General features: G+C 43.5%; 1 protein-coding gene across 4 annotated transcripts in view; it reads left to right on the top strand.

Annotated features, from left to right (window-relative positions):
* Nucleotides 1-25999, top strand: part of LOC115090621 (potassium voltage-gated channel subfamily KQT member 1-like) — a 408883-nt gene that overhangs the window by 298054 nt on the left and 84830 nt on the right. For all 4 annotated transcript variants that reach the window (XM_029599979.1, XM_029599980.1, XM_029599981.1 and 1 more), the window contains exon 11: nucleotides 7731-7893. In XM_029599979.1, coding sequence (XP_029455839.1) covers nucleotides 7731-7893 — 163 coding nt within the window. The remainder of the gene's footprint in view (nucleotides 1-7730; nucleotides 7894-25999) is intronic.

The raw sequence follows: 25999 nt of genomic DNA, 5'->3' as shown, positions 1-25999 counted from the left end.
GGCTGAGACAGTGAGAGGAATGGTATGAAAAGCTCAAGGCACCACAAGCGGCAAGGCAATACTAGGAATGGCATGAACACAGCACTGGAGTCCATGAGTGGTGCAGCAAACGTGCAAAGCATCAGGGTTACCAAGGCAAGAACAAAAGTCAGGCAGTACCATAAGAAAAGGAAATTTGGAAAGAACCTCAGAGATAGCTGAACTGAGGGAGAACCACTTAAAAGGTACCAAAAATGGATTGTAGCAGCAGCAGTGGTGCTGGTGTTTAAAATTATAAATGGTAAGTGCAGATCAACACTAAAAGAAGAGTAACACTGCTTTGCAAGAAGAGTTAGAATGCTTGGCAGACAAACACATTGTCTACTGGCTGGCTATATCTATGTACTGCTCTACACTTATACAGAATATACTATACCCAGTAACTCACAGAATATGCAAAATTGTCTTTCACATACTATGTATGTATGCTGATCCTTTTGTACGCATGCAAACTGTGGATCAGAGAAAATATAGACAAGGCTCAGGCTGGCATTCACTACAGTCTGTCTCTGAAGTTAATGGTAGCTGCAGATTAAAAGTCAAGACTTTAGCATAGAGAATGAGACAGAGTGACAGCAAAGCCCCCAAGGTATAGAGTGTAGAGTATTCCAAATAGCACAGAAGCAGCAAAACCCTGATACAGTGTGGGGTATTGCTAACTGCACGAAGGTATCAAAGGCATCATAAGAGGGACAAAAGGAACCAATAATAGTTGTATGAACAGCCTAAGGCACCATAATAGCAGCAAAGGTAGCACCAATAGTGGTATGAATACCCTAAGAAAGCCAGGAGCAGAGGCAGACTTAGAAAAAAAGGTGTAAAGCCAAGTTAAAGGTGGGGGTGACAGGAGAAACATATGTTTTTCTTTTTTTATTTAACATTATCTCTTTATGGGGATAAAACAACCCAGCTTAAAAAAGAGAATCAGGTTGGGAAAACTAGGCCAGGATTCTAGAGGGGTAAAACATAACAGCAAGATGGAGATCCTGAAAGAGGTAGGGTGGGAGGAGAAACTTGTAATTTTTTTTATGTATATCCAAGAAAGAAGCATGGTAGGAAGACTGGGATTCAAGCAGGAAACCCCCATGGTATAGCATCAAGAACATGGTAGCAAGACCCCCAAGATGTAGCATTGGACATGATAGCAAGACAGAGTGGTAGCAAAATCCCCAAGGTATAGCTCAGGTGCCTGGCAGCAAGGCAGAGTGGCAGCAGGACCACCAAAAAGTAGCACCAGGAGCATGGCAACAATGCAGAGTGGAAGCAAGATCCCCAAGGTATACTGTGAAGGAAATGGCTCAGCACAGTGGCATCAAGACCAAGGTGTAGCATCAGTAGCATGGCTGCAAGACAGTGTGGCAGCAAAATGCCTAAGATGCTTTTATTCTTCCTGTCACTTGTATGGAAATGTCAGGAAACCCAGTAAAGGCAGATTGATTTTCAAGAAGACCAACTTTTCCTCCAACTCTGGTGCTAGCCTTGAATGATGAGGTTTCATGATGTCCTGATGTCCCCTGCCATAAAGAAGACACACATGTTGCTCACATTGGTTGGTGGGCAGGAAAGATGTCAGCCAGACCATGAACTTGTGTGCCTAATATGCCAGCAGATCTGTGGGCAACTCCTAGATGGTTTTCCCCAGATAGCATGTCACAGAAATTACTGCTGGGGTCTCCTTTCTTGGGGGGAGACAAGGGCCTCTACTGCCAGCTATTTTAGCTATGGCCTGCATCAAGACAGTTCTATGGGAGCAATGTTGCTGTGGCATATTGAGGTGGGGGGAGGAAGTGGTAGTTTAGAGGGTGCTACTCATGTTCACACTACTTTCTGGGGTGGCCATTCTTTCGTGCGCTGCATCTTAACTGCGCCTCTGCCTCTGGCGCTCCTGTTCATACACCCTAACTACTAGTATCACCTTCATGTAAGTGGGCCACTAGGATCCTATGGTGAGACTCCTTTTCATGCATGGATCACAAACCATGGAAAGCATGCAAATACTGTTTTCTCTCAGAGTTTTCAGTCTCTCTTGCATCTGCTGCTGCAACAACTCTGCTTTCATTTCTTCTTGCTCAAGGAAACCCTCTGGAGGTGGTCCAGAGAAGGGTGATGAAAATGGTGTGGGGTCTATATCGAAAGACATATAAGGAGAAGCTGAACGATCTGATTATGTATATCCTGGGAGAAAGTAGGAGCAGGGGAGATATGATACAGATCTTCAGATACCTAAAAGGTTTCAATGATGCATGGACTTAAAACTTTTTCTGTTGGAAAGAAAACAATAGAACTAGGGGTCACAACATGAAAATCCAGGGAGGAAGACTCAGAACCAGCATCAGGAAATATTTCTTCATGGAGAATGTGGTGGAGGCCTGGAATGCCCTTCAGGAGGAGGTGGTGAAGACGAAAACAGTCAAAGAATTCAAAGGACTGTTAATGATACCTAATATTAAGTCAGCACATCTGAGCGAGGTGAGAGAAAGGGCGATTTCGGTCGTGGGACTGAAACTTTGGAACAGTTTGCCATTAAATTTAAGAATGCAGGACGATCTGAAACGATTTAAAAAGGAATTAAAGACATGGTGTTTCCAACAAGCATATGGAACTCATACCCAGGATATTATATAAGGCTGCAATCCACACGAGAAATCTAGTCTTATTTAAGGATTTTCAATTTATTTTAATATATATCTAGCTGTTATTCTTTTAATTACTATTTTATTTCATTTTATTGTATTTTCTATTTCTTATTCTTATTTATTAGAAAGAACATGTAAACCGTAAAGATGGAACCTGTGTTCCAAATCACGGTATATAAAAATTGCCTAAATAAATAAAGGGGTATGTGATAAACACTGTGGATCTGATGGAAATGAGATAAGCATGCAGAGGGGGGTAACTTGCTGGTATGGTGGTTACTACACTTAGCAGAAAGCATGGAGCTTACTACCTTTAACCAATATGCTTTGATGCTTTTAATGCAACTGCAACATTGCTTCCCACTTAGATGCCAGGCGGTAACAGGAATTGGATTCAGATGACAAACGAGGATGAAAGTACAGAAATGCTTTTATGGCCAAGTCCTAAAGGAAACAAAGAAAGTGTACATGGGTGTAACTTGCTGGTGTGGCGGTTATTTCCCTTAACCAATAAGCCTGGATACGTTTGATGCAACTCCAGCATTGCTGTCTGCTTCAACAGCAGGGGAAAAGGGAAAATGGATTTAGACAGCAAACAATGAGGGCCCTGACATTTACGGTCTGCAGAACAGATGAGCAAGGGGATAACCAACACAGAGCAGGAGTTAATACCCTTAACAGAAGACATGAGATTACTATCCTTAACCAATAAGCCTTGATGCTTTTGCTGCAACTGCAACATTGCTCTCTGCTTCAAAGGAGGGGGATGCAGGCTGGAAAGAAAGAAAAATTTGGATTTAGAGACAACCAACACGAACCATTACTTTTTTACAGTCTGGGGTACTGATGCTCAGACATTAATGAAAAAAACATAGGGCAGCTTCTACGACCAAGTCCATAAGCAAAGCACGTCAAGCAAAACTGACTGATACATGGGATTAACCTACAAGACACGGCAGATGCTATCATGGGAAGCTTGCTTGGCAGACTGGATGGTGCCATCGTTTGTATGTTTCTATGTAACTTCTCCTAAATATTTACTATGGGATGACATCCTCTGTGGCATCCTTGAAAGTCTTCAGGACTTGTATCAACTACTTCATCACTATCAAATCATTATGCCCCAGAGGGTGATCCACACTCATTTCTATTTCCAGAGATAATTCATGAAGGGGTATTTACTGCACTAATCTTAGCCCTGTGAGTTTCATCTACCTCCCACGCCTCCTCAATTGAGGCTAAGATGCTACTCAGAGGTCCCAAATTCTGTTCAGCTACCCTCAGCTACCCTCCCCCACCCCCCCTCTTGTCTCTATCCCTCCTTCCCCAAGTTTTTTAGTTATCTGCTTTGTTACTGTGTTACATATTGTTCTTTGTAAAGGCCTCGCCTATATATTCCTTGTTTATAAGTTACTTGTAAACCGGCACGATGTGCAAACGGTTGCCGGTATATAAAATTAAATAAATAAATAAATAAATAAATAAATAGCAGTTTGATATCCTCTGACTCAGGGAATCTGAAACACAATTCTACCTCAGAATCATTTTTTGAAAATATTGCCTCCATTACCTCAAAAGCAATAATCATGGAGGAGCATACTGCTGATTTTGGGTGTTACCCTTTTGTTGCCCCTGTCCTTATCCCTGCCCTGCTAATCCAATCTTGGATCACTCTCCTTCCTTTTGCCCTTGCTTCAAAGAAAGAAGGAGAAGAACAGATGACAGTGGAATATGCTTTCCAAATTTTAATTTCTTATGGCTTGAGTCAGCTTCCACTCCTGGATTTCTGCAACAAAAGAATATCTTTTAATCAAGTTTACTTAGGGGTAGATTTTCAAAGTGTTGCGCACGCAAGATATGCACGCAACCCCTGAAAACCTCCCCCTGTGCACGCCCCGGGACGCGCGTAAGTCCCAGGGCTTGAAAAAATGGGCGTTCCGGGGGAGGGGACATGGGCGGGGCGCCAGCCCGGGGGTGTTCCGGGGGCGGGACCGAGGCCTCCAGAACAGCCACCGGGCCGGGGGATGGAGAGCTGGCGTGCGCAAGTTACGCCTGTCCGGAGGCAGGCGTAACTTCTTCAGTAAAGGCCCTTGCGGTTTTTTAGTTAGGGCTGGGGGGCGGGTTAGATAGGGGAAGGGAGGGGAAGGTGTGGGGGGGGGGCAGAAGGAAAGTTTCCTCTGAGGCCGCTCTGATTTTGGAGTGGCCTTGGAGGGAACGGAGGCAGGCTGCTTGGCTCGGCACACGCAGGTTGCACAATTGTGCACCCCCCTGCGCGTGCCGACCCTGGATTTTATAACATGCACGCGGCAGCACGCGCATGTTATAAAATCTGGCCCTTAGGGAATAGTCACTGCTATTAATTGCATTAGTAGCATGGGATCTTCTTAGTGTTTGGGTAATTGCCAGGTTCTTGTGGCCTGGTTTGGCCTCTGTTTCAAACAGGATGCTGGGCTTGATGGACCCTTGGTCTGACCCAGCATGGCAATTTCTTATGTTCTTAAGTTTAGGGGTAGGACTTCCTTTTTTTCTCACTGCTAATACTGCTTGCACTTCTGATAGGCTGGATTGACTCTGCTCCCTTTCATTCTGTCTTTTCCCCTTTGTTTTCAGTGGTATCATGGATTTGGAAGTGCCTACTGGGGTTTTTAATGTTCAATATAGTTTATTAATGTACTGTACCATCACCAGTACCACTGAAATACTGACTGTTTTTTACAGACACTCAATTAAATTAATAGACTGAGTTCTTTTCAATGCTTAGCAAGCACTGCCAAACAGAGTTAACCGCTTTCCAGTGGCAGAATCTTTGTGATGTCTGGCTAGGGCTATCCCTCATAGTGTTACAGTATGTATATAATCACTTATTGGTTTTAGAGTACCTAATCCAGAGGCTAAAGCAATGCCCAGGGCTTTTCTCACCATCCTGGTCCTATAATCCTTCACTCATGCATCAAACTTCTGAACCTGGATCCTCGTGTTCCACTGGCGGGGAGGCGGATATATCTTCCATGGCCCACAGTGTTGGGGTGGATATCTCATTCAGTTTCTCACTCCTCATTTTCCTTGCCCAATGATACTCACTTAAGTCTTCATCAGCAAGCAGGTTTTAAGTAGGAGGCACAAGAACAAAAATCTATGCACAGACTGGAAATGGTGGTCAAAAGGAAATTTTGTTTACTGTAATTTAAAGAACAATATCAACACAAGGATAACAGAATTCATCAACATAAACAAAAGAATAATGACTCCTAAGATCAGTCTTTCTTCGTCTCCCAGCCTGAATCAATGCCCTTTTTTCAAAAGTAGAAAAAAAGCAAGTAGTGTCTGAAAAAATAGGGTAGGAAAATGAAGGCCAAAAATTTCTTCCCTTAAAAAATAGGAATAAAATCAAAAAGTCTTCTCTAGGTCCCATAAATTCTCCTTCTGAGTACTACAAGTCCACTTAACTGTTAGATATGAAAACTCAATCATGCCTCTTCCAGGATTGGGGGCTTCCCTTCAAAGCTGGTCATGTCAAAAGAACAAGCACACTTTATATAGGGCAAAAATATCCCCTCTGTTCTCGCCACACAGGAGAAAAAACCCCTCTTCTGGTCTATGAGGGTACAAATATTGGCTTTATCCCTGATATCTCCTTTTTTGTAGGCTGGGGGCCTGCTGAGATCACCAGAAAACACAACTCCAAGCTTCTCCAAACAAAACCTGCAGCCAAACACAATGCGAGCATGCTTAACCTAGCTTATATGTGGGTGTTAGGTTTTGTGGATCCTTGGCCCGAGGTGGGGGTTGACACTACTTGAGGGGTTGGGCCCCACAGGTCCCCACCGTCGGGAGGCGAGGTAGACTGGAAACAGGAATTCCTTGTAAACAGCCATTCTCTGTTTACCCATTCCACCTCATGCATAATTTTATAGACCTCTGTCATATCTTCTCTCAGCTGTCTCTTCTCTAGGCTGAAAATCCTTAACCTGTTTAGCCCTTCCTCATAGGGGACCCGTTCCCTTTATCATTTTGACTGCTCTTTGCTGTATCTTCTCTGGGTTCCACTATATCTTTTTTTCAGATGGGGCAACTGGAACTGAAGATGTCTTCTGATAACTTTTGGCAAAACAAGAAAACCTGATATTAGTAAAGGTTTCTTTTTGCGGAGTTGTGTCGCCTATTGGGTTAGTTTTGCACATTCCATAACATAAATAAATCTCACCCGTAAGTCAAAGTGTGTTGGGTAGGATTTCAGTCTCTCAAATTTACTGCTAGTGCTCTTCTTAATACTTGCATTAGGCCAAAATAATCTTTCTTCTGGAGCTCATAGGGCATAATATGTACAAGTAACTTATCAAGTTGAGCTTGGAAGTTCTTTTTAATCAGCTGACCCAAGACAACTGGGTTTATTTTTGCATTTTTCTGCCACTTTTTTTTCATTTAGATTGCATTCCAAAGTATTTGATCTTCTCTCCATATATATATAAATTGTAGAGAATAATTGCTTGGTAATGGCACTTCTAGTAGTATTACCTTTCTTGTATTTTTCCTGTTCTAATGATAAAATTAAAACATTACTTTTATCGTTATTTACTGATGGTAGTCTAATGAGAAAAATTTTCAGTTCTATGCAGTTAAGTAAGATAGCACTGATTTGAAAACAAGTGACTGCTCATTCCATGAATATATCTTTAGTATTATTATTATTTCAAAGACAAGAATAAAAGTTCCCTTTGACTTATCTATTTCCTAATACTGTTATTTGGAATGTGATTTCACTCTCCCCTCTGCTTTCAAAATGAGATTTTAATAATATTTTTATTCTTTTAATTAAATATTTTCCTCGGCCCTTGGCTTCATATTCTTTTTAATTGCAAGCTGAGTGCAGAAACTAAACATTTACCAGCATGTAACTGCCACATTACTTTAAATCTCCTGGACTTTGTTTAGCCCTTTTTTCAGAGCAGGTTATAACATTAGATTCATTTTTATAAAACAGCATCAGCACTTAGAAATAGATTTCCTGCTGTAATACGCTTCTCTGTCTCCAATGCCTTATTTTTGCTTCTACAGAACAGAAGATATAGAAAAAAAGGAAAACCTGGGCGTGATGTTGGGCCAATGCCTACAGTAAATGCTGGAGAGAGTGTTCTGTCTGTTCCACCGATAACTTACGATCACATTCAGGAAAAAGAAGAAAAAAAAGACCTAACCTTTTACATTGATGAGCCAGCAGGTAAATTAATTCTGCATCTGCATCAGAAGAGTGTAATTTAATAAGATCAAAAGGAATGTATTTCTTGCATACAGTGGTTTTGAGCCTAAAACTCTACAGCATATTTTCAGAATAATGTTAATAACATATATTGTGGGGACAATATTTAAACGTTTTTAGGTATGTAGGCACATGTTTATTCACCTAAACGTGCGAAAAAAGGGTCATTTGGGTTAGGGGAATGAAAGTACACATGGAGATTTCATATTCAGATTTCTTCTTGTATTTTCACACAAGAATTTTGCACCTGTTTCTAAATTTATGCAAAGTATATGGGTACCTGTATTTTGCATGCTGGCTACATTTTCAAAATGAGCTTGCAGTCCCACAGGTATAAAAAGTACTCATGAGACTACAGTATTCTCGTGGAGGCTCATTATTGTCCTCATTATGTATGATATGGATGAACTGATTAATGAATAATGTAGTTTTATAGCTTGAAGGGTAATTTGTAACTATAGGTTCTATAAATGCAGTAAAGTGTCCAACAATTATAAAGCAAACAACTCTACTTAAATTCTGAAGGCCAGTCTGCCTTCTGATTTGGTGATCATTGCAGGATTCGCATAATGACACGCAATTATGAATCCAGAAAGTACATCTTGAGTCTACAGCAAATGCACATATATCAGTCACTCTTCAGTCACTCTTTGAAGTAGCTATATCAGCCAATTCATGCTTGAGTTGTATTTTAGAATGTGTTTCCGATGCAAGTTGGAACACTAATTTCCTTAAAATTGCTTTAACAATATGAAAAATTATTGTGCAGCCAAGTTTCTGACTGCTGCCGACTGCAGTTACGTCAGGTCGCGTCTTCCAGCACTCTACTGCTTCTTTCTGTTTCCCTATGGTGCTGTTCTATTAAAGCAAAGATCAATGATACTCAGGAGGGAAATGATATTAGATAGTTCATGTTTTCTTGCCAGGGGCTATCTCATTTTGATGGTGTTCATAAGTTATGGTGCATCTCAGATTGTACATAGGCTTAAAAAGGACTATATTTCAGTGGCTGAAGTTTTTTAATGGCACGATCACAGTCTGTTCATTGGCACATACATTGATGGCATGAGGAGAGGCTTAAGGATCTTCATTATTATCAGCCTTATTTAACATATATATTCATAGTAACATAGTTATGACTGCAGAAAAAGACCAAAATGGTCCATCCAGTCTAGCTGGCAAGCTTCCCATGGTAGTAAATGCCGCTCTGTGCAGGTTATTCCATGTTTCTGTTAAGGGTAGTAACTGCTGTTCCGTGCAGGTTACTTCATGTTTCTGTTAAGGGTAATAACTGCTGTTCCGTGCAGGTTACCCCCATGAATTCTGTTAAGGGTAGTAACTGTCACTCCGTGCAGGTTACCCCCATGATTTTGTTAAGGATAGTAACTACTGCTTCATGCACTTTACCCCCAAGCTTTTTCATTCATTCCTATCCTCTAGCATTTAGGGATCCACAGTGTTTATCCCATGCCCCTTTGAAATTCTTCACAGTTTTAGTCTTCACCACTTCCTCCGGAAGGGCATTCCAGGCATCCACCACCCTCTCTGTGATGAAATATTTCCTGACATTTGTTCTAAGTCTTTCTCCATGGAGTTTCAAAGTTTGAACCCTAGTTCTACTAAATTGTTTCCAATGGAAAAAGTTTGTTGTTGACCACGGTCTGTATCATATCACCCCTGCGCCTCCTCTCCTCCAGGGTATACATATTCAGGTTCTTCAACTCTCTTCATAAGTCATTCTATGGAGACCACCCACCATTTTGGTTGCCCTTCTCTGGACCGCCTCCATCCTGTCTTTGTCCCTTTTGAGATACAGTCTCCAGAACTGAACACAGTACTCCAGGTGAGGCCTCACCAAGGACTAGAGATGTGAATTGGAACCGGAATCAGTTTGGATTCCGGTTCCGATTCACATGTGGTTTTTTTCTCATCGGGTCCGATTGCGGTTTTGTTTATCGGCTGCGCCTGAGCCGATAAACAAAAAACCCACCCCGACCCTTTAAAACTAATACCTTAGCTTCCCCCACCCTCCCACGCCCCCCAAAAACTTTTTACAGGTACCTGGTGGTCCAGTGGGGGTCCCTGGAGCGATCTCCCGCTCCCGGGCCGTCGGCTGCCACTAATCAAAATGGCGCCGATGGCCATTTTGATTACTGGCAGCCGATGGCCCGAGTGCAGGAGATCGCTCCCGGACCCCTGCTGGACCACCAGGGCATTTGGCAAGTCTTGGGGGACCCTCCTGACCCCCACAAGACTTGCCAAAAGTCCAGTGGGGGTCGGGGAGCGACCGCCTGCACTCGGGCTGTCGGCTGCCAGTATTCAAAATTGCGCCAATAGCCTTTGCCCTTACTATGTCACAGGGGCTACCGGTGCCAATGGTCAGCCCCTGTCACGTGGTAGGAGCACAAGATGGCACCAGCCATCCAGTGCTCCTATCATGTGACAGGGTCTGGCCAATGGCATGGATACCCTGTTACATGGTAAGGGCAAAGGGCCATCGGCGCCATTTTGATTAGTGGCAGCCGATGGCCCGGGAGCGGGAGATCACTCCAGGGACCCCCCACTGGACAACCAGGTACATGTAAAAAGTTTTTTGGGGGGTCGGGAGGGTGGGGGAAGCTAAGGGATTAGTTTTAAAGGGTCGGGGTGGGTTTAGGGGTTATTTTTGTGTGCCGTTTTTCCCGCCCTCCCCCAAAACGATAAGAGAACCCCCACGATCAATATCGTGGGGTTTTCCTATCATTTTGGGGAGCCCCCGATTTCTGACGATTTTGAAAATATCATCCAATATTTTCAATCGTCTGAAGCCCGATTCACATCCCTACCAAGGACCTGTACAAGGGGATTATCACTTCTCTTTTCCTGCTAGATATTCTTCTCTCTATGCAGTATAGTATTCTTCTGGCTTTAGCTATAGCCATGTCACATAGTGTTTAATGACATGAAGTCGACAAAGCAATTACCCCAATGTCTCTCTCTCCTGCTCCATGCATTTCAGCCTTTCACCCCCAACACATACAGTTCTTTCGGATTACCACACCCCATATGCATGACACTGCATTTCTTGGCATTGAATCCTAGCTGCCATATCTTCGACCACTCTTCCAGCTTCTTTAAATCCCATCTCATTCTCTCTACGCCTTCTGGCGTGTCCACTGTGTTGCAGATCTTAGTATCATTTGCAAACAGACACACTTTACCTTCTATCCCTTCCGCAATGTCGCTTACAAAGATGTTGAATAGAACTGGTTCCAACACCCGTCCCTATGGCACTCCACTTAACACCATTCTCTCTTCAGAGTAGGTTCCATTTACCATCACACGTTGTCTTCTATCCATTAACCAGTTTGTAATCCATGCCATCACCTTGGAGCTCACTCCCATTTTCTTGATGTGTCTTCTATGTGGGACCATATCAAAAACTTTACTAAAAACCAAGTAAATTACATTGCGTGCTCTTCCCTGATACAGTTCTCTAGTCACCCAATCAAAGAAATCAATTAGATTCGTCTGACAGGACCTTCCCCTGTTGAATCCATGCTCCCTCTGATTGATCAACCCACTGAATTCCAGATAGTTCACTATCCTTTCCTTCAGCAGAGCCTCCATTAATTTTCCCACCACCAAGGTGATACTAACCGGCCTGTTATTTCCAGCCTCTTCTCTGCTCCCACTCTTGTGAAGCGGGACCACCACCACTCTTCTCTAGGCACTAGGCACCACACCCTTTTCCAGCGACTAGCTTCAGTGATCAGGAGATTTGGTTTTTAATGTTGGCTGTATGCCAATGATATACAGCTCTTGGTGCCCCCTTTGGACAATGCTTGTGATGTGATCACAAACTCATGGCAAATGGAAATAAAAGAGAGATCCTGTGACTTGTTAAGGGGTTCTCCGAAAATGGGATTTACTTTAAATAATTAAAGAGACTATGAGCCAATTTTAAAAAATAGGGTATAACAGAAAACTTACTAGTCATTTATCATTTCGTGAAAGGGCTTTAACGCATGCAATAATGTTGGGGTATTTAACGCATGCGATAAATACCCCAACACATTTGCATATGCAAATATACAGTTGAGTATGCAAGTGGGAGGAGAATGGGAAGAGTAAATGCAAAAGAGAGTCTTCTACTGCTTCCCACGGCCAATTAACGCACAGTAACGCAAGATTTAACGTCAGAAATAACTACATCTATATTTTTTTGATGGTACGGGGAAAAAAGTTTTTATCGCGTGCATTCAGCTATTATCGCGGTTCGTGGCTATTATCGTGCACAATAATTTGGGGCCTTATTGCAAACACACTTACCAGGCCTTCCTGGGCCAATAAAAACAGCTGTTTCCACCTGGCTTGCCTTCCTACATCCATTATGTTTGTGGCAAGTGTACTTGTGAGGGGATACTGGATGCTTGAGGGGGATCACCACAGATAATAACAAAAAGAAGACGAAAACCAGCACCTGAGCATGAGCCACTGGCCCTGCAGGAAGAGCGTCGGGGCCCACAACAGTGTTTGCCACGCAGGCAACCACAGCACAGGGGATGCAGGGAGGAGCACATTTTTCCTCTACAAACCTCTTTGCTGGGCATCCAGAATTTTATCTGGTAAGCAGGTATCACCTCACCTTTTAGGCTATCATTGAATTATATGATGAAATCAGAGGGGATCTGGATCTGGTCACGGTCTCACGCTATACCTCGCCTCTCCCTGCATTTCCTGGCATCTGGCTCCTTCCAACGACAGAAGAGATAGTTGGGGGAATGTTCCAAAGCACTTTTTCCCACTGTCTGGGCCAGGTCATAACAGCTGTATCTAACCACCTTGATCTCTACATAGTATTCCCTTGGGACAAGTAGCACTTGATGGATATCAAGAGAGCCTTTTATGCCATAGGATTGTTTCATTCCCACAATGCTCACAGGCTCAGCATAATGTGAGGGTTTGGGTGCAACCATACACACATGCACTGGCTTCCAGTTACCTTGGCTAAATTTCAACTATTGTATCCAGACGGTGAGGGCCTTGTCTGTTGGGATGTCATATTGGTAATATTAACTTCTCAGGGAGCCTAGATAAGGATGCTGTTTGGACTGGGTGAAGGCAGGACAGGGAATCAGATGGTATCATGCTTTACCTATAATATCACCCATGTCTCCTATCCAAAGTTTCCCCTAATTGAACCCATCACAAAAATGTGTTTGAAGCTATTTGCCTAGCCTGAGAGGTCTCCGGTAGTCTTTGCCCACTAAGGAGATGTGACGGTGCTGTACAGCCCTTGGCCCATACAGCTGAGGGCTAGTCATCTTGTGCTGCTGGTTGTGTATGTACCTATAATTAATGCTGATTTGTGGGTTAGTAGCGATAGCTATTATCTGTAACACTCTTAAAGCAAATTGATGTAGGATTCCTGGGGTGCGCTGCATGCAGAAAGGACAGAGGCCAGGGCGATGAAGACACAATCAGATGGTTTAGGGTTAGAGGCCCTTGCTGGTCCACATGACAGCCCTGACTTGTGGCCCCCTCAGAGGAGTAGCTGTCCTATATACTGTGTCTCATGTGGTGTTTGTCATTGTAACTGATAGTGCTGAGCAAGGCAGGTGTGCTGAGAGACTTTCAATCATCAGCTCGGTGTATAGCATCCTGGCTCAAAAAGGTGTCATCTGCTGGGACCCCCAGGAAACTACAAGCTGCCTGTATGGTAAATCAGCCACAGTGCTGAATGTATAGGCCTACTGCTAACAGAGGTCTCATGTGGTTGCCCTGATGGCTTATGCACTTTCTGTGTTGGTCTTTTGCAAGACAGACATTTAGTGCCACCTGAGGCCTTGAGAGGCCCATCCCAGTACCTGAGATAAAGTACGTACCATCAGGTCCAGCGCCACTGGGAATGCAAATTGTGTAATTACACAGGGCAGCATACCCGATGGGGCAGCATCAGGAACAGGGAGAAGCCCATGAGGCCGCAGGTGAACCCCATCCCACCTGTGGCCGAAGAAAAGAAGAAGGAACCCGTTTTTCTCGGTGCCGGTGTTCACTGTCCAAAATACGTGCAGCTAGCATGTTTTCCATGCTGATCTCACGATGCACGAGATCAGCATAGAGGAAGTGCTAGGCTCACATGGTTTGATTAGCGTATGGGCCGGCACATGAGGAGGAGCAGCAGAATGGCTCCTGGTGATATGTGTGTGTATGTGAGAATGAATAAATGAGAGCCTTACTGGGGTGTTGGGGGGGTTTGGTGTATATGATTGAAGGCCTTACTGGGGTGTGGTGTGTATGAATGAGAGTCTTATTGGGATGTGGGATATGGTGTGTGTGAATTGGAGCCTGACTGGAGGGTTGTGTGTATGTGAATAGGAATCTGTCTGGGGTGTGTGTGTGAATAGGAACCTGACTGGGTGTGTGTGTGTGAAGAAAATTTGTGCTGCCTCACTAATCCATGTCTTATTCAGGATGACTGGAAATAAAATGTTTTCAAGTATGGAAAGTGGTGAATTTTCCATCCTTATTAGTTTACTTATTGAATTTATTTATTGAATTTATTTAATAGTTTTCTATACCGTTATTCGAATAGACATCAAAACGATTTACATAAAACTGAGGAGAAATGTTGGTGTCTGCCTTTTTGAAATAATTTATTTTTGTTTGGGAAAATTTTAAAATTTTGAATGAGCTCTTAATTATTGGATGTTGTTCTATTCCTTAGATTATTATTAAAAGAATATTTCCAAGTATGTTTTTACTATATGATTGATTTATATTCCTTGATTTTATTGTTTGATGAATGATTTATGAGGACTGATGATGTTTCTGTTTCTCCATTGCTGCATTGCATATAGAGGCTGGCTTTTTGTGGTTTGCGGTTTCCTGTTCAGTTTCTGTGTATAGCTTATAGTCTCTTTATTCTGAATTTGGTGAGAGTGAGGCTGGTTTTGCATGCTTAATTGAGGTGGGGTATTCTGTGTCAAAAAAAAGAAAAAAACGAGGATGGGGACAACATAGTAATTGTTCACACAGGGCAACAAAAATGCTAGCACCAGCCCTGCGTACCATATATGCCTCGGACAGATTTATGTCTGCCGTGCCGTTGTAGATAAGGCTGTATGCCGAGTAATGACTCCGACTACCTCATTAGCAGTAGGGACCAGGCCGCCACAGACATCACAGATGCTTGATTACAAAATTACATTGCCCATGAGTAGGTGCATGAAGTTGTACAGGTAGTCAGTACTCCACAGATGAGTGTGTGTGGGTAACTGACGCGCAGTGTTAGCCTCTGTAAATATCTATGTGTGTGTGTGTGTGGGGGGGGGGGGGGGGTAATGTAGGCCTGGTAATTCCCTCCCTTACCTTAGCAATGCATACCCCACAGCAGGCAGTGTGTGTGTGCATTTATTTTGGACACACTGTCCTTGGCCATCAGTGATCCAGTGCTTCCCCTCATGACAAAGTTTGCCTCATAGATCTGATTGTATGGGCTGTTGTCAGAACAGCTCCATACGTAGTACTCTGACCTCCCCCCTAGGCCTTTCGCTGGTAAGACCTTGTGTTGAGAGGGGATGGGCTGGGGAGAAAAGTGACAATTGGCCATGTCACAACTCTGATATGCAGTCTGACAGTTTGGTATGACTTGATACCTGCCTGTACTGCACACCTCTTTCCCCTCCCCTCCCCCAGCAGTTCTTCTGCCTAGTACTGGGAGTGGTCCTAATATTTCTGTAAAATGGGGGTGTGCAGGGATCTCAGATATTCTGCTGACAGAGAGGCCTAGCAGGTTTGGGAGGGGTGTGGTTGTTAAGAAGCTGTGCCCTGAATGTGGGGATGCAGGGATTTATTTATTTATTTATAAGAACAAACTCCTTCTACTACCAGGTGCAATAGCCCTCCGTATGAAAAGATAGTAATTTACCACAAATATATGTCTTATTGAGAAAACCCAACAAATAAGATTGATACAAATGCCTACATGCTAATAAAATACCTTACCTCATTCACACACGCAAAACCAACCTTCACCATGTACAGAAAGACCACAAATTACAAATATGGAGACAGAAACTGGAACAGAAACCCAAAAAGCCATTCTGCATGCAGTGCAAAACTGGAGAAATGGAAACAAATATAGACCTAACATAGTCCCAGGATCTATAATAATTCACATAAACTAATCCACATAAAGTTACACCTGCATTATGGAACACAAACAAGAACAACCCTACCTATAAAAAGGCAACATTACAAATATTAAAACAGGTCCTAAACACCAATATATCTTCTATTAGGAAAACAGAACAAGCCAAGCTGCTATAGATCCCCACAGAAATAATTGTAAAACTATCCTAATAAATGTTTCAAAACAGCTAATAACATCCAACAAGTAAAAACTCATAAAAATTATTAAAAATTCTTCAGATACCAATAAAATATTTCAAAATAGCAGACAATTCACATAATGCCCAATAATTAAAATGGCAATCAAGAAAAACAAACTTAAAAAGGCACCATTGCTTACCCTCTCTAGCAACTCTCCTACTCCTTTTCTTTGCAGGCCAATAGTACACACCAGAAGCAGTAGTGGATGCTGAAGCTCTGACCTCATGGTCCTCTTTCTTAGGGCCCACAACCAGTCACACACACACACACAAACACACACACACACAAACACACACACACACACACACACACACACACACTCACACACTCACACACACCTGTCTCTCACACACACCTGTCTCTCACACACCAGTGATTTCTCTGACCAGTCTCTTTCTCACATACATACAAGCACATCACCTCCCTGACCTCTCAATCACACACATGCTGTCTCACTTAGACACATACTGTCAGTCATACTTGCACAAACACACTCTGTCATACACATATATGCTCTCAATCATGCACAAATGCTCTCTCTCTCACTCTGGCTTGCTCTCACTCATGACACCCCCTCCTCCCCAGCACAAATGGCAGCTGCAGCAGTCTTTTCTTCCAACCTCCATGGCTTAAGAATGAAGAATCCCATTGGCTGCGAGGTATAATGCTGGTCTGTCTACCATCACTGATTGCCAGCTGTGCTTCATTTTGGTGTGGGCCCATGCTTCTGCAGCTACTTTTATTTTAAATTCTTTATTTATCATTTTCCAAATACAATCATCATACATTGTATTTAAAGAGAATGCATAAGATAAAGGTCAAAGATACAAAACAAATGCAAAAAATAAAAATAAAAATTAATAAACTAGGAGATGAACTCTATCTTATTTCCATATCAAACAATTGGAGAGTTGCTTGAATCTCCAGTATGAAAAAACAATGGGAGAATAAACTGGAAATATTTATTTTAAACGAAAACCAGGTGGCAAAACTCTATACCTTTAATTATTACCCCACTGGACTATTGGGGAGGATGTACAGGGATGTTCCTTCCTCTGTTCAATAAACAACTTAAGTTGATCTGGGAGGAAAAAAATAAAAGATTCATCCTGTTTATTTATAAAGCATTTACAGGGAAAATGTAGTTTAAAAGAGAAACCCATAGATATTATCTCTTGACGAAAGGATAAAAAAGCCTTCCGTCTTTGCTGTGTAGTCACAGCTAAGTCCGGAAATATTTTAATAGGTTTCTCCAAGTAAAGAATGGGAAACCTGTTAAAATATTTCTTTATAATTTTATTCAAATCATTAATTGAAAATAAAGTCACTAATAGAGTTCCCCAATCAATAATCTTTACATTTGAGTGTTCCAGAAATCTCGTTAAATCACCCTGAAACATCTCCTCAGATAAATTCCTCACTCTAGTAGTTTTAGGAAGAAAATAGCAGTTGTTTACAATAGGTGATTCACTAGGAACAAGCCCAAGCGCTTCATGGAAAAATTTAGTCAGGGTGACTAAGGAGTTTCTCCTGTCACTCTAGGAAATTTAAAATCCGAATGTTGAAGCGTTTTGCATTGTTCTCAAGTGCTTCCAACCTTTTTGCTGTTTGTTCTCGATCCTTAACAACTGCAATTTTAAATTCCTGATTTTTAACATAATTACTTTCTAGATTCCTAATCCTATCATCAGATCTTTTAAGATGAGCTTGGATCTGTATTGAATCTTGTAGATAGCTAGAATTGTTTAAATCAATTTGTCCTTCTACTCCTAATATTCACAGTCATTACCGCCATCATCTCCCAAATTGAGTCCAGTGTTATCAGCTCAGGTCGAGTAGGCATTTCCACTTTTCTGCTGCTAGATGGAATAGCAGCTTCAAGAATAGTCCTAGGTTCTGTAGGACTTATAGCGGGGATTTGTGCCACTCCTGCCACTTCCTCCTGAACACTGATCTCAGTCAGGGCTGTATCAATGCCTTGCCCAATTGTCCTCTGAATTGGGGAAAGTCCAATATTTGGACTTAGAGAAGCCTCCTCTGTGGAGTTGGGTTGTCCTCCCACACTACCCAACTCATCAGGTTCCTTGGCACTCTGAACATGCGGTGTAGGGGAGACCATAAAATTTGTGATTGCCTGTTGAATGGGAGAAGCTAATGAAGGGGGCAGGGAAGGGAAGACCCTCACTTTTCCCTTTCTCTTAGCTGGCATGTTGTTCAGTCCCACACAAAGGCCTCCACAAGGTCTCTAAATTTGCCACCGATTCTGGAGTCAAGCAGGATCGGGATATTCGAAATAATTTTAATCAATTACCTGGAGCAGTAAAACAGCGGCAAATTCCGGCTAAGTCCGGCAAAGTCCGATGGAAGCGCGCGCAGCGGCTTCAGCAACGCGCCGGCTCTGCTATGCACCGCTGGCAGGCTGATTTTAAAGGCTGCTTCCAGCTTCCGGTCCAGGGATCCGCCCCACTGAACGCCACTCCCTCTCTGCCGCCGTCGAGGCTTCCGACTCACCCCCGGATATGCAGGCAAGTTGTTCACAGTCTGTACCAATCAGCTTCTTCCTCCTCTCCTCTCTCGGGTCACTGGTCGGTGGCAGGCCGATTTTAAAGGCCGCTTCCGGCTCCGGTCCAGGGATCCGCCCACTGAACGCCACTCCCTCTCTGTCACCGTCGAGGCTCCGACTCACCCCCGGATATGCAGGCAAGTTGTTCACAGTCTGTACAATCAGGCTTCTTCTTCCTCCCTCTCCTCTCTCGGGTCACTGGTCGGTGGCAGGCCGATTTTAAAGGCCGCTTCCGGCTCTGGTCCAGGGATCCGCCCACTGAACGCCACTCCCTCTCTGCCGCCGTCGAGGCTCCAACTCACCCCCGGATATGCAGGCAAGTTGTTCACAGTCTGTACAATCAGGCTTCTTCCTCCCTCTCCTCTCTCATCTGCCGCGACTTTATGCAGCATTGTCTTCTCTTCTTCCTGGATGCTCCAATGTACATCAGTTCCTGTTCCGGGCTGTAGGGGCGGGAAGAAGAAAGGGCCAGCTTCCACTAACACTGCTGCCATTCCTGACCAGATGGAATGGCAACAGTGTCAGTGGAAGAATATGTGCAGTAGTGGGATGCTGAAGTGTCTCGCTGTGATGAAGGAAAGGGAGGGAAATGCAATCGGGACAGTGGGACACTGGGAAGCTGCAACACACCTGCTGGTGCTTGGCGATACTCTGGTTGAGAATCACTGCTCTAGAGGGCTTACTGAACTCTAGAGAGGAAATGAGGTTAGGGTTGAAAATATCTTGATAGGATTTGTAGTATGCAGACACTCGAACTAAGAAGCCAATTGGATGTGATTTGGATATTTGCAGCTGGATTAAAAAAAAAAAATCAAAACTGCTAGAAACAGTTGGAGAGGAGCAGATCTAGAGCAACATTATGTAGACGGGGCCCTGTTTGGCTGTGGTTCTCCAAGGGTTTTCTTCATTGGTAGGATTTTGTTTAATTAAAGGGAACTGGAAGCACTCAGCTCAGAAGAAAGCTGGGTAACTGAACAGATTTGGCAAGTAAGGCTGGGTTTCACTTTTGGCAGGAAAGCTTTTACATATATTTGTATCTTTTTGGAATGTCTGTTGGCCCTCTGCATTGAATTGAATAGTAAACTGTGAAGTTTAGACTTTTAAGTGAGAATAAAGAGACTGGACTGTGCCTTTGTGTCATGTCCCATGTCTGAAGAAGTGAGACACATTAAGATTTTACTCCAAAGAGCTTACTAGGAAGGACTGCTTGGTTACAGTATAGAGGAGGATATCAATATAGTATCACATGAAAATTGACATGGGTGCTTAAAATACAATTTTAAGGACCCACTTCCTTAGAGGAGCATTATCACTATTAGATTTAGAAGGAAATTTTCAGTCTGTCCTCATTGGGCCAAAAACTGCATACCTTTTATCCGTGAGCTTTGCATCAATTCTCAAAGTTATTGTGCATGCATATGTTCATTTTGAAAATTACCAAGGATGCAAAATATGAGATGTCATATACACCTGTTTTTTCTTTAGGCAGAAATGTTCTGGTAAAGTGCATAGAAAGATTTTAAAATGCATTCTTCATGGTTACTTTGCATTCCCTAAATTTAACACACCTCTGGGAACACCTCCTTTCAGTGTGGCTAAAGGCACACACTTCATGGAACTTTTAGTTGCATTTAGGAAGGACATTTCTTTTTTTTTTTGAACTTTATCTTTATGAAATTTTTCTAATTAATCGCAAGATAAATCTTGAGTCAGACAAACAAGCTGTTAGAAAAGGAAAAGAAAAAAGGAACACAAAACAAGAAATTTAACAAAACGCAGCTAATACATAACTGAGCCACATCAATGGGAGAGATTCCAAAGGAAAAAATATTTTTAGGAAAACAGTCAAATTAACTTTAGACCCTAACTAATTCAATTGACTGCAACAATACTAGTGTTATGACTCTGAACTTACCATGCGGCACAGAGCCGCCGATGTTCTTCGCAGCAGGAGCTGCAGTCAGCTGTTTCCTCTCTTCACTTTGGCAGGGAGCCTCGGACTTCGGGACTTCAATGCAGCCGGAGCCACTGCCGAAGCCATCATCACTTTGCAGCCTGGAGGTCTCAGTCCACAGGCTTTCCTGGAGGCTGGAGCCGCCCTCGGTGCCTCCAGCAGCAGCAGGAGCTGCTGCTGACATGGGGGCCTGTGCAGAGGCCCGGCTTCTCCCTGCACTGCTCCTGCAGCATGGCTGCTGGCCATGGTTCTGCATAACTTCCTGCTTCCTATCTCCTAGGGCGCGGGCCACGCCTCCTTCACTGATTTAAAGGGCCAGCCTCCTGGCCCCACCTGGACCCCTCCCAGGGCACCTCTTGATCTTCAGCCCTATATAGGGCTTTCAGTCCTTAGTTGCCTTCACAAGGAGTTAGTTCCTTTCCAGGACTTCTCGTCTTCGCTCCTGCTGGTATTTCCTGTTCTTCGTGGGATACTTCATTGTTCTTCATGTTCCTGACTACTTCTTGATTATCCCTGACTCTCTTCTGGATTATCCCTTGTCTTCCTGATATCTTGTGGTCTTCCTGATGTTCCTTCCTGATGCCTCGTCTCTGCTTCTGGTTCCTGGACCTTTGGTTCCTCATTGCTACCTTCTCTGGCATGTCATGTCATGTCTCGTCACCTCGTGGCATGGGCCTGCCTTCTTGTTCGCAGCACTAGTCTCCGGAAGGTCATCTTCACTTGAAGCCAAGTCTCGTCTTGGTCCCATGTTTCATGCCTAAAGCCAAGTCTCGTCTTGGCCCCCTACCCTATGCTCGAAGCCAAGTCTCGGCCCCTTACCCTGGAAATCGTCTCGGCCCTCGGATGTTCTGGTGGCTGCTCCATCCATGCCTAAGACTCTGACTGAACCTCTGCCATTCCAGCGTGTTCCGTGACCAGCCCCGGGCGGCTGTGTAGGGCGCGCCTTGGTACAGGCTTCTACTGAATCTTCGCCATGTTCCGGCTTCAACTACCACGTATTTGTCTGGAGTCTGCTTCGCACTTAAACATGGTCCGCGACCAGTCCATGGGCTGTGGGCTGTGTAGGGCGCGCTGTGTTGCAGCCTCAACCCAGTACTTGACTTTGTTCCTGAACCTTGATTCTGAGACTTCACATCCCAAGCTTCTCATCTGAGTCTTCACGTCCCAAGTCTCTTGTCTGAGTCTTCATGTTCCAGAGCCTTCGTCCGTCCTTGTCTCCTGTCCGGCCTGCTGCCATTGCTGTTCCCAGCGGCAGGTCCGAAAGGGCTTGGAGTAGTCAGAGGACCACTCAGAGACCAACCAAGGGTGGTTGGTCTCACTGAGGTATGCAGGTCGGCAGGGGCCTGGGCTTGGCCTCGACCCAGACACGGATCTATCTCACCAGCCTCGGTATTTTCCTGGATCTCCTCTCTGGGATCACCGAGGTCCAAGGGCACACATCTCCTATTCTCGTGCAGCAGCTGCTCATGGCATCTCTTGCTACTTCTAGCCAAAGCCTGAGTGCACATAACAGATTGCGAAGGCCTCTCAAGGCCTCCCTTCACATAACAGATTGCGAAGGCCTTTCAAGGTCTCCCTTCACATAACAACTAGTTGGAGCTGGCTTATTTTGAAGAAAACTTTCCAATTGTATAGGATCAAGGAAGACATTTATTTATTTATTTATTTATTTATTTATTTAGGATTTTTATATACCGACATTCTCGATACAAATATCAAATCAAGTCGGTTTCCATAGAACAAAACTGTCGCGGTTAAGGTGTTACATATTTAACACCAGCATATTTAATTAAATATTTACATGGGAATTTCAGTATAAAGGTTGCACCTAAATGATCGACGGTGCAGGCCCATCCGGTGCCGCTGAACATAACATAAGAAGAACGCGCACCGGTGTAGGGGAATGTGGGGGGGGGAGGGAGGAGATAAGGGAGGGGCAGGAGCGGCGCATAATCGAGCTGGGGGTGGACAAAAAACAGCCGTGGGGGACTCCAATTCGAATCCAAGCATCCGGATTGGCTTCTGCTGCTGCCTGCCTGTGACGTGGCAAGTGCTGACTTTTCGGGTAGACTGCAGTCGAGGTGGTGGGCTGCTGGCTTTCTCTCCCTCCCTCCCTCCCTAGGGAGTTATGGTGGTGGTTGTGTTATGTGGGGTATTCAGATTCATCGCAGTGGAGGCAGAAACCCGAGCCCAAATTATATTGGTGAATATGTAAAGTTAAGACGGAGTGGGGGGATCTCAAGTAGTTGGGGGGCTGCTGCATGAGAGGGCCAATGAGTTGGGGGGGCGAATGCTCAAGGCCAAGGCTTGCCCTCGCTGGGGCGAGGCAGGGCGAGCAAGAAGAGGGAGGGCGAGTGATCGCTTTATCACTGGACTGTGGTGGTAGTGGCATTTGGGAGGGTTAAAAGGGGAGGGTAAGGGGGGAGGGGCTGTGGAAATTGTTAATGTTATCAACGATTATATGTTGTAAGGGCTCGGGTTGAAATAATAAACTGCGGCCTATTTATAATGCCAGAACGTGTATTGTCGTATTGTGGGAGGGCAGGGAGAGCCAAGCGCATGTCTTACCTCCCTATGTTATGCCAAAATCTCTGCTTTCTAAAAGAAAAATCTTCCTATGGATTTGGGTCTCCTGGAAAAAATGAAGATATTTTGCCCCCAAAACCGCAATTATTTGGAGCAAAAAAACAATTTCAGGGTCCTTTATTTATGATACTCACATGAAAAAACAACAAATCCATCGCAAATGGAGCCGGGCAGTTTGAAAGGCGCCAAGCCAGCAGGCGCTTGTGATGGGGAGGGCTACCCACCAGTGCTGATCACCTTGTAACAGCTAACATCCAAGGTAAAAAGACAAAAACAAATTGAAAAAAGCTGTCTTTGAAACTGAGAAGAGATTTCTGTGGGGAAAACCATGCTTCTGAGACCCGCCCCCTCCCCTGACATCATCGCAAACGGATCCGGGCAGTTTGAAAGGCGCCAAGCCAGCAGGCGCCGCGCGCCGAAGGGGTGCGACAAAGGGGCACTCCCCTTTGTGTACTCCTTTGTGTTATTTGTTTAATATGCTCCTTGTTATACCTTTTGCTTAATTGTTAAGAACTTTGATTTTGATGATTTTATTTTTGTAATCTCTTAGCCTCAGGTACAAAAATTTTAGATTGTAAGCCCTTTTAGGGGATAGTGAATTACCTATTGTACCTTATTGTAAACCGATGTGATATCTCTTTTTGAAATGAACATCGGTATATAAAAATCGTAAATAAAATAAATAAATAAATAAACAAGAGTTGTTCTATCTTTAACTTCTGAGTTTGAATTTTCCCAAAATCTCCAAAAGGTCAAATGATGGCTCATTAAAAGGCACATATTCATCCCTATCTTTATCCAAGGAACTTTTCCCTTCAACATCGAGAAGATATTACAACTTTATTATAATAGGAATTGATTCTTTAGAAAATCAATATAAAATCTATGAAACATTTCAATAGGTGCACAATGGGGAAAATTAAAAAATCTTAGGTTAAATCTTTTTGCATAATTACCAAAGTATTCAATTTTCCTAAGGATCAACTGATTATCTTTAATTAAACATGTATTAATGTCACCAATTGCATCAAGTTTCCCTTTTATCTCCTCTATTTGCAAAACCTGTTCTGAAAGTTTTTGGGCATGTTCATTCACTTAAGTTGTCAGATTCCCCAAAGATCCAAGTACTATTATTTATACATGAAGACAAAGCAACTTCTAACCTAGTTATCACAGTCCAGATAGAGCCCATGGTAATACTCGTAGATTTCCCCAGGAGAGGAATTCCTGGCGATAAAGATGGTAAAGCCTACTCCTTCAGCTATAGAACTCACAACAGAGAAAGGGCTAGGAGCTAGTATAGTTCCTTGTTCCACTGCCCCAGCTCCCAGCTAACTAGAGGTTGGCATCTGCAGAGGAATATGGCTGTCGGGTCTTAAAGAGACAGAAGCCTTTTGATGAACAGAGTCATACAAGGCTTCAAGTTCCAAAGTACCCAAAAGTGGACTGAACAAATTCAAAGAGTCATGAGTCAGCTGTGAAGGAAGAGGGTGTAGAGTGGGGCAGTGTTGGGCCTACCTTCACTGTTGACTTTCTCTTCTTGCTCATCACCTCCTCAAAGATCCAAGAAACAAGGGAGTAGAGCCTCCAGAATGAGCAGAAGGGGCTTGTGACTTAGGCCTGCCAGCGGTGGCATGCTGCAGGAGGACAGCTTTTCAGCGCAGCAAGGCCTCCAGATGACACTGGAGGAAGTCATCCAGCACTCTGCCAGATGGTCCCAATGTTGGAAGCGCCCTCTCACTCTCTCCCAGGAAGGGCATTTTTAAGACATCCAATTAATGGGGTCAAACAGTGCTTACTCAAGCAAATTGCTTTGAAAATTGACCTCATTATGAACAAAAGTCAAGAAATTCAAAGAAATGGATGCAACAGAGACCATAACTTGCCACAGCTTTTCTCTTTCAGTCTTGGTTAAGACAATTGTTCTATAATATCATTGCACAATTATGTGAAATACAGAAGTTTTGAATTTTTCCAATTTAGAAATATAGTAAAAACATGGGAGGATTCTAAAATTATTTGGGGAGAAGGCCATGAAGGAGCTTAAGAGGAAAGTGATACAAAGGCATAGGACAGAATGATGCATGAGGCAAAAATCCATAGGAAGGCAGTGGTATGCCAAAAGAGGTGCAAAAGGGCAGAATTTCTGGTAGAAAGAAGCATGGGGGCACAATACAAGAACAAAACAGTGGTAGGATGCAAGATGCAGAAGGGAATCCTGCAATTTGCATTATATACAAAGTAGGACATATGAACAAGAAATACCATACTGGGTCAGACCAAGAGTCCATCAAGCCCAGTATCCTGTTTCCAACAATGGCCAATCCAAGTCACAAGTACCTGGCAAGTACCCAAACATTAGATAGATCACAAGCTACTATTGCTTATTAATTACCGTAATAGCAGTTTATGAATTTATCCTCCAGGAACTTATCCAAACTTTTTTTAAAACCCAGTTACACTAACTGCTGTAACCACAATCTGGCAATGAATTCCAGAGCTTAACTATGTGCTGAGTGAAAAAGAAATTTCTTCGATTTTGTTTGTAGACTTCTATCATATCCCCCCTCAGTTGTCTCTTCTCCAAA

The sequence above is a fragment of the Rhinatrema bivittatum genome, chromosome 4 (genome assembly GCF_901001135.1).
Source record: "Rhinatrema bivittatum chromosome 4, aRhiBiv1.1, whole genome shotgun sequence".
NCBI lineage: Eukaryota > Metazoa > Chordata > Amphibia > Gymnophiona > Rhinatrematidae > Rhinatrema > Rhinatrema bivittatum.
The sequence above is the reverse complement of the archived record's forward strand: the minus strand, read 5'-3'. Positions and strand labels throughout refer to the sequence as shown.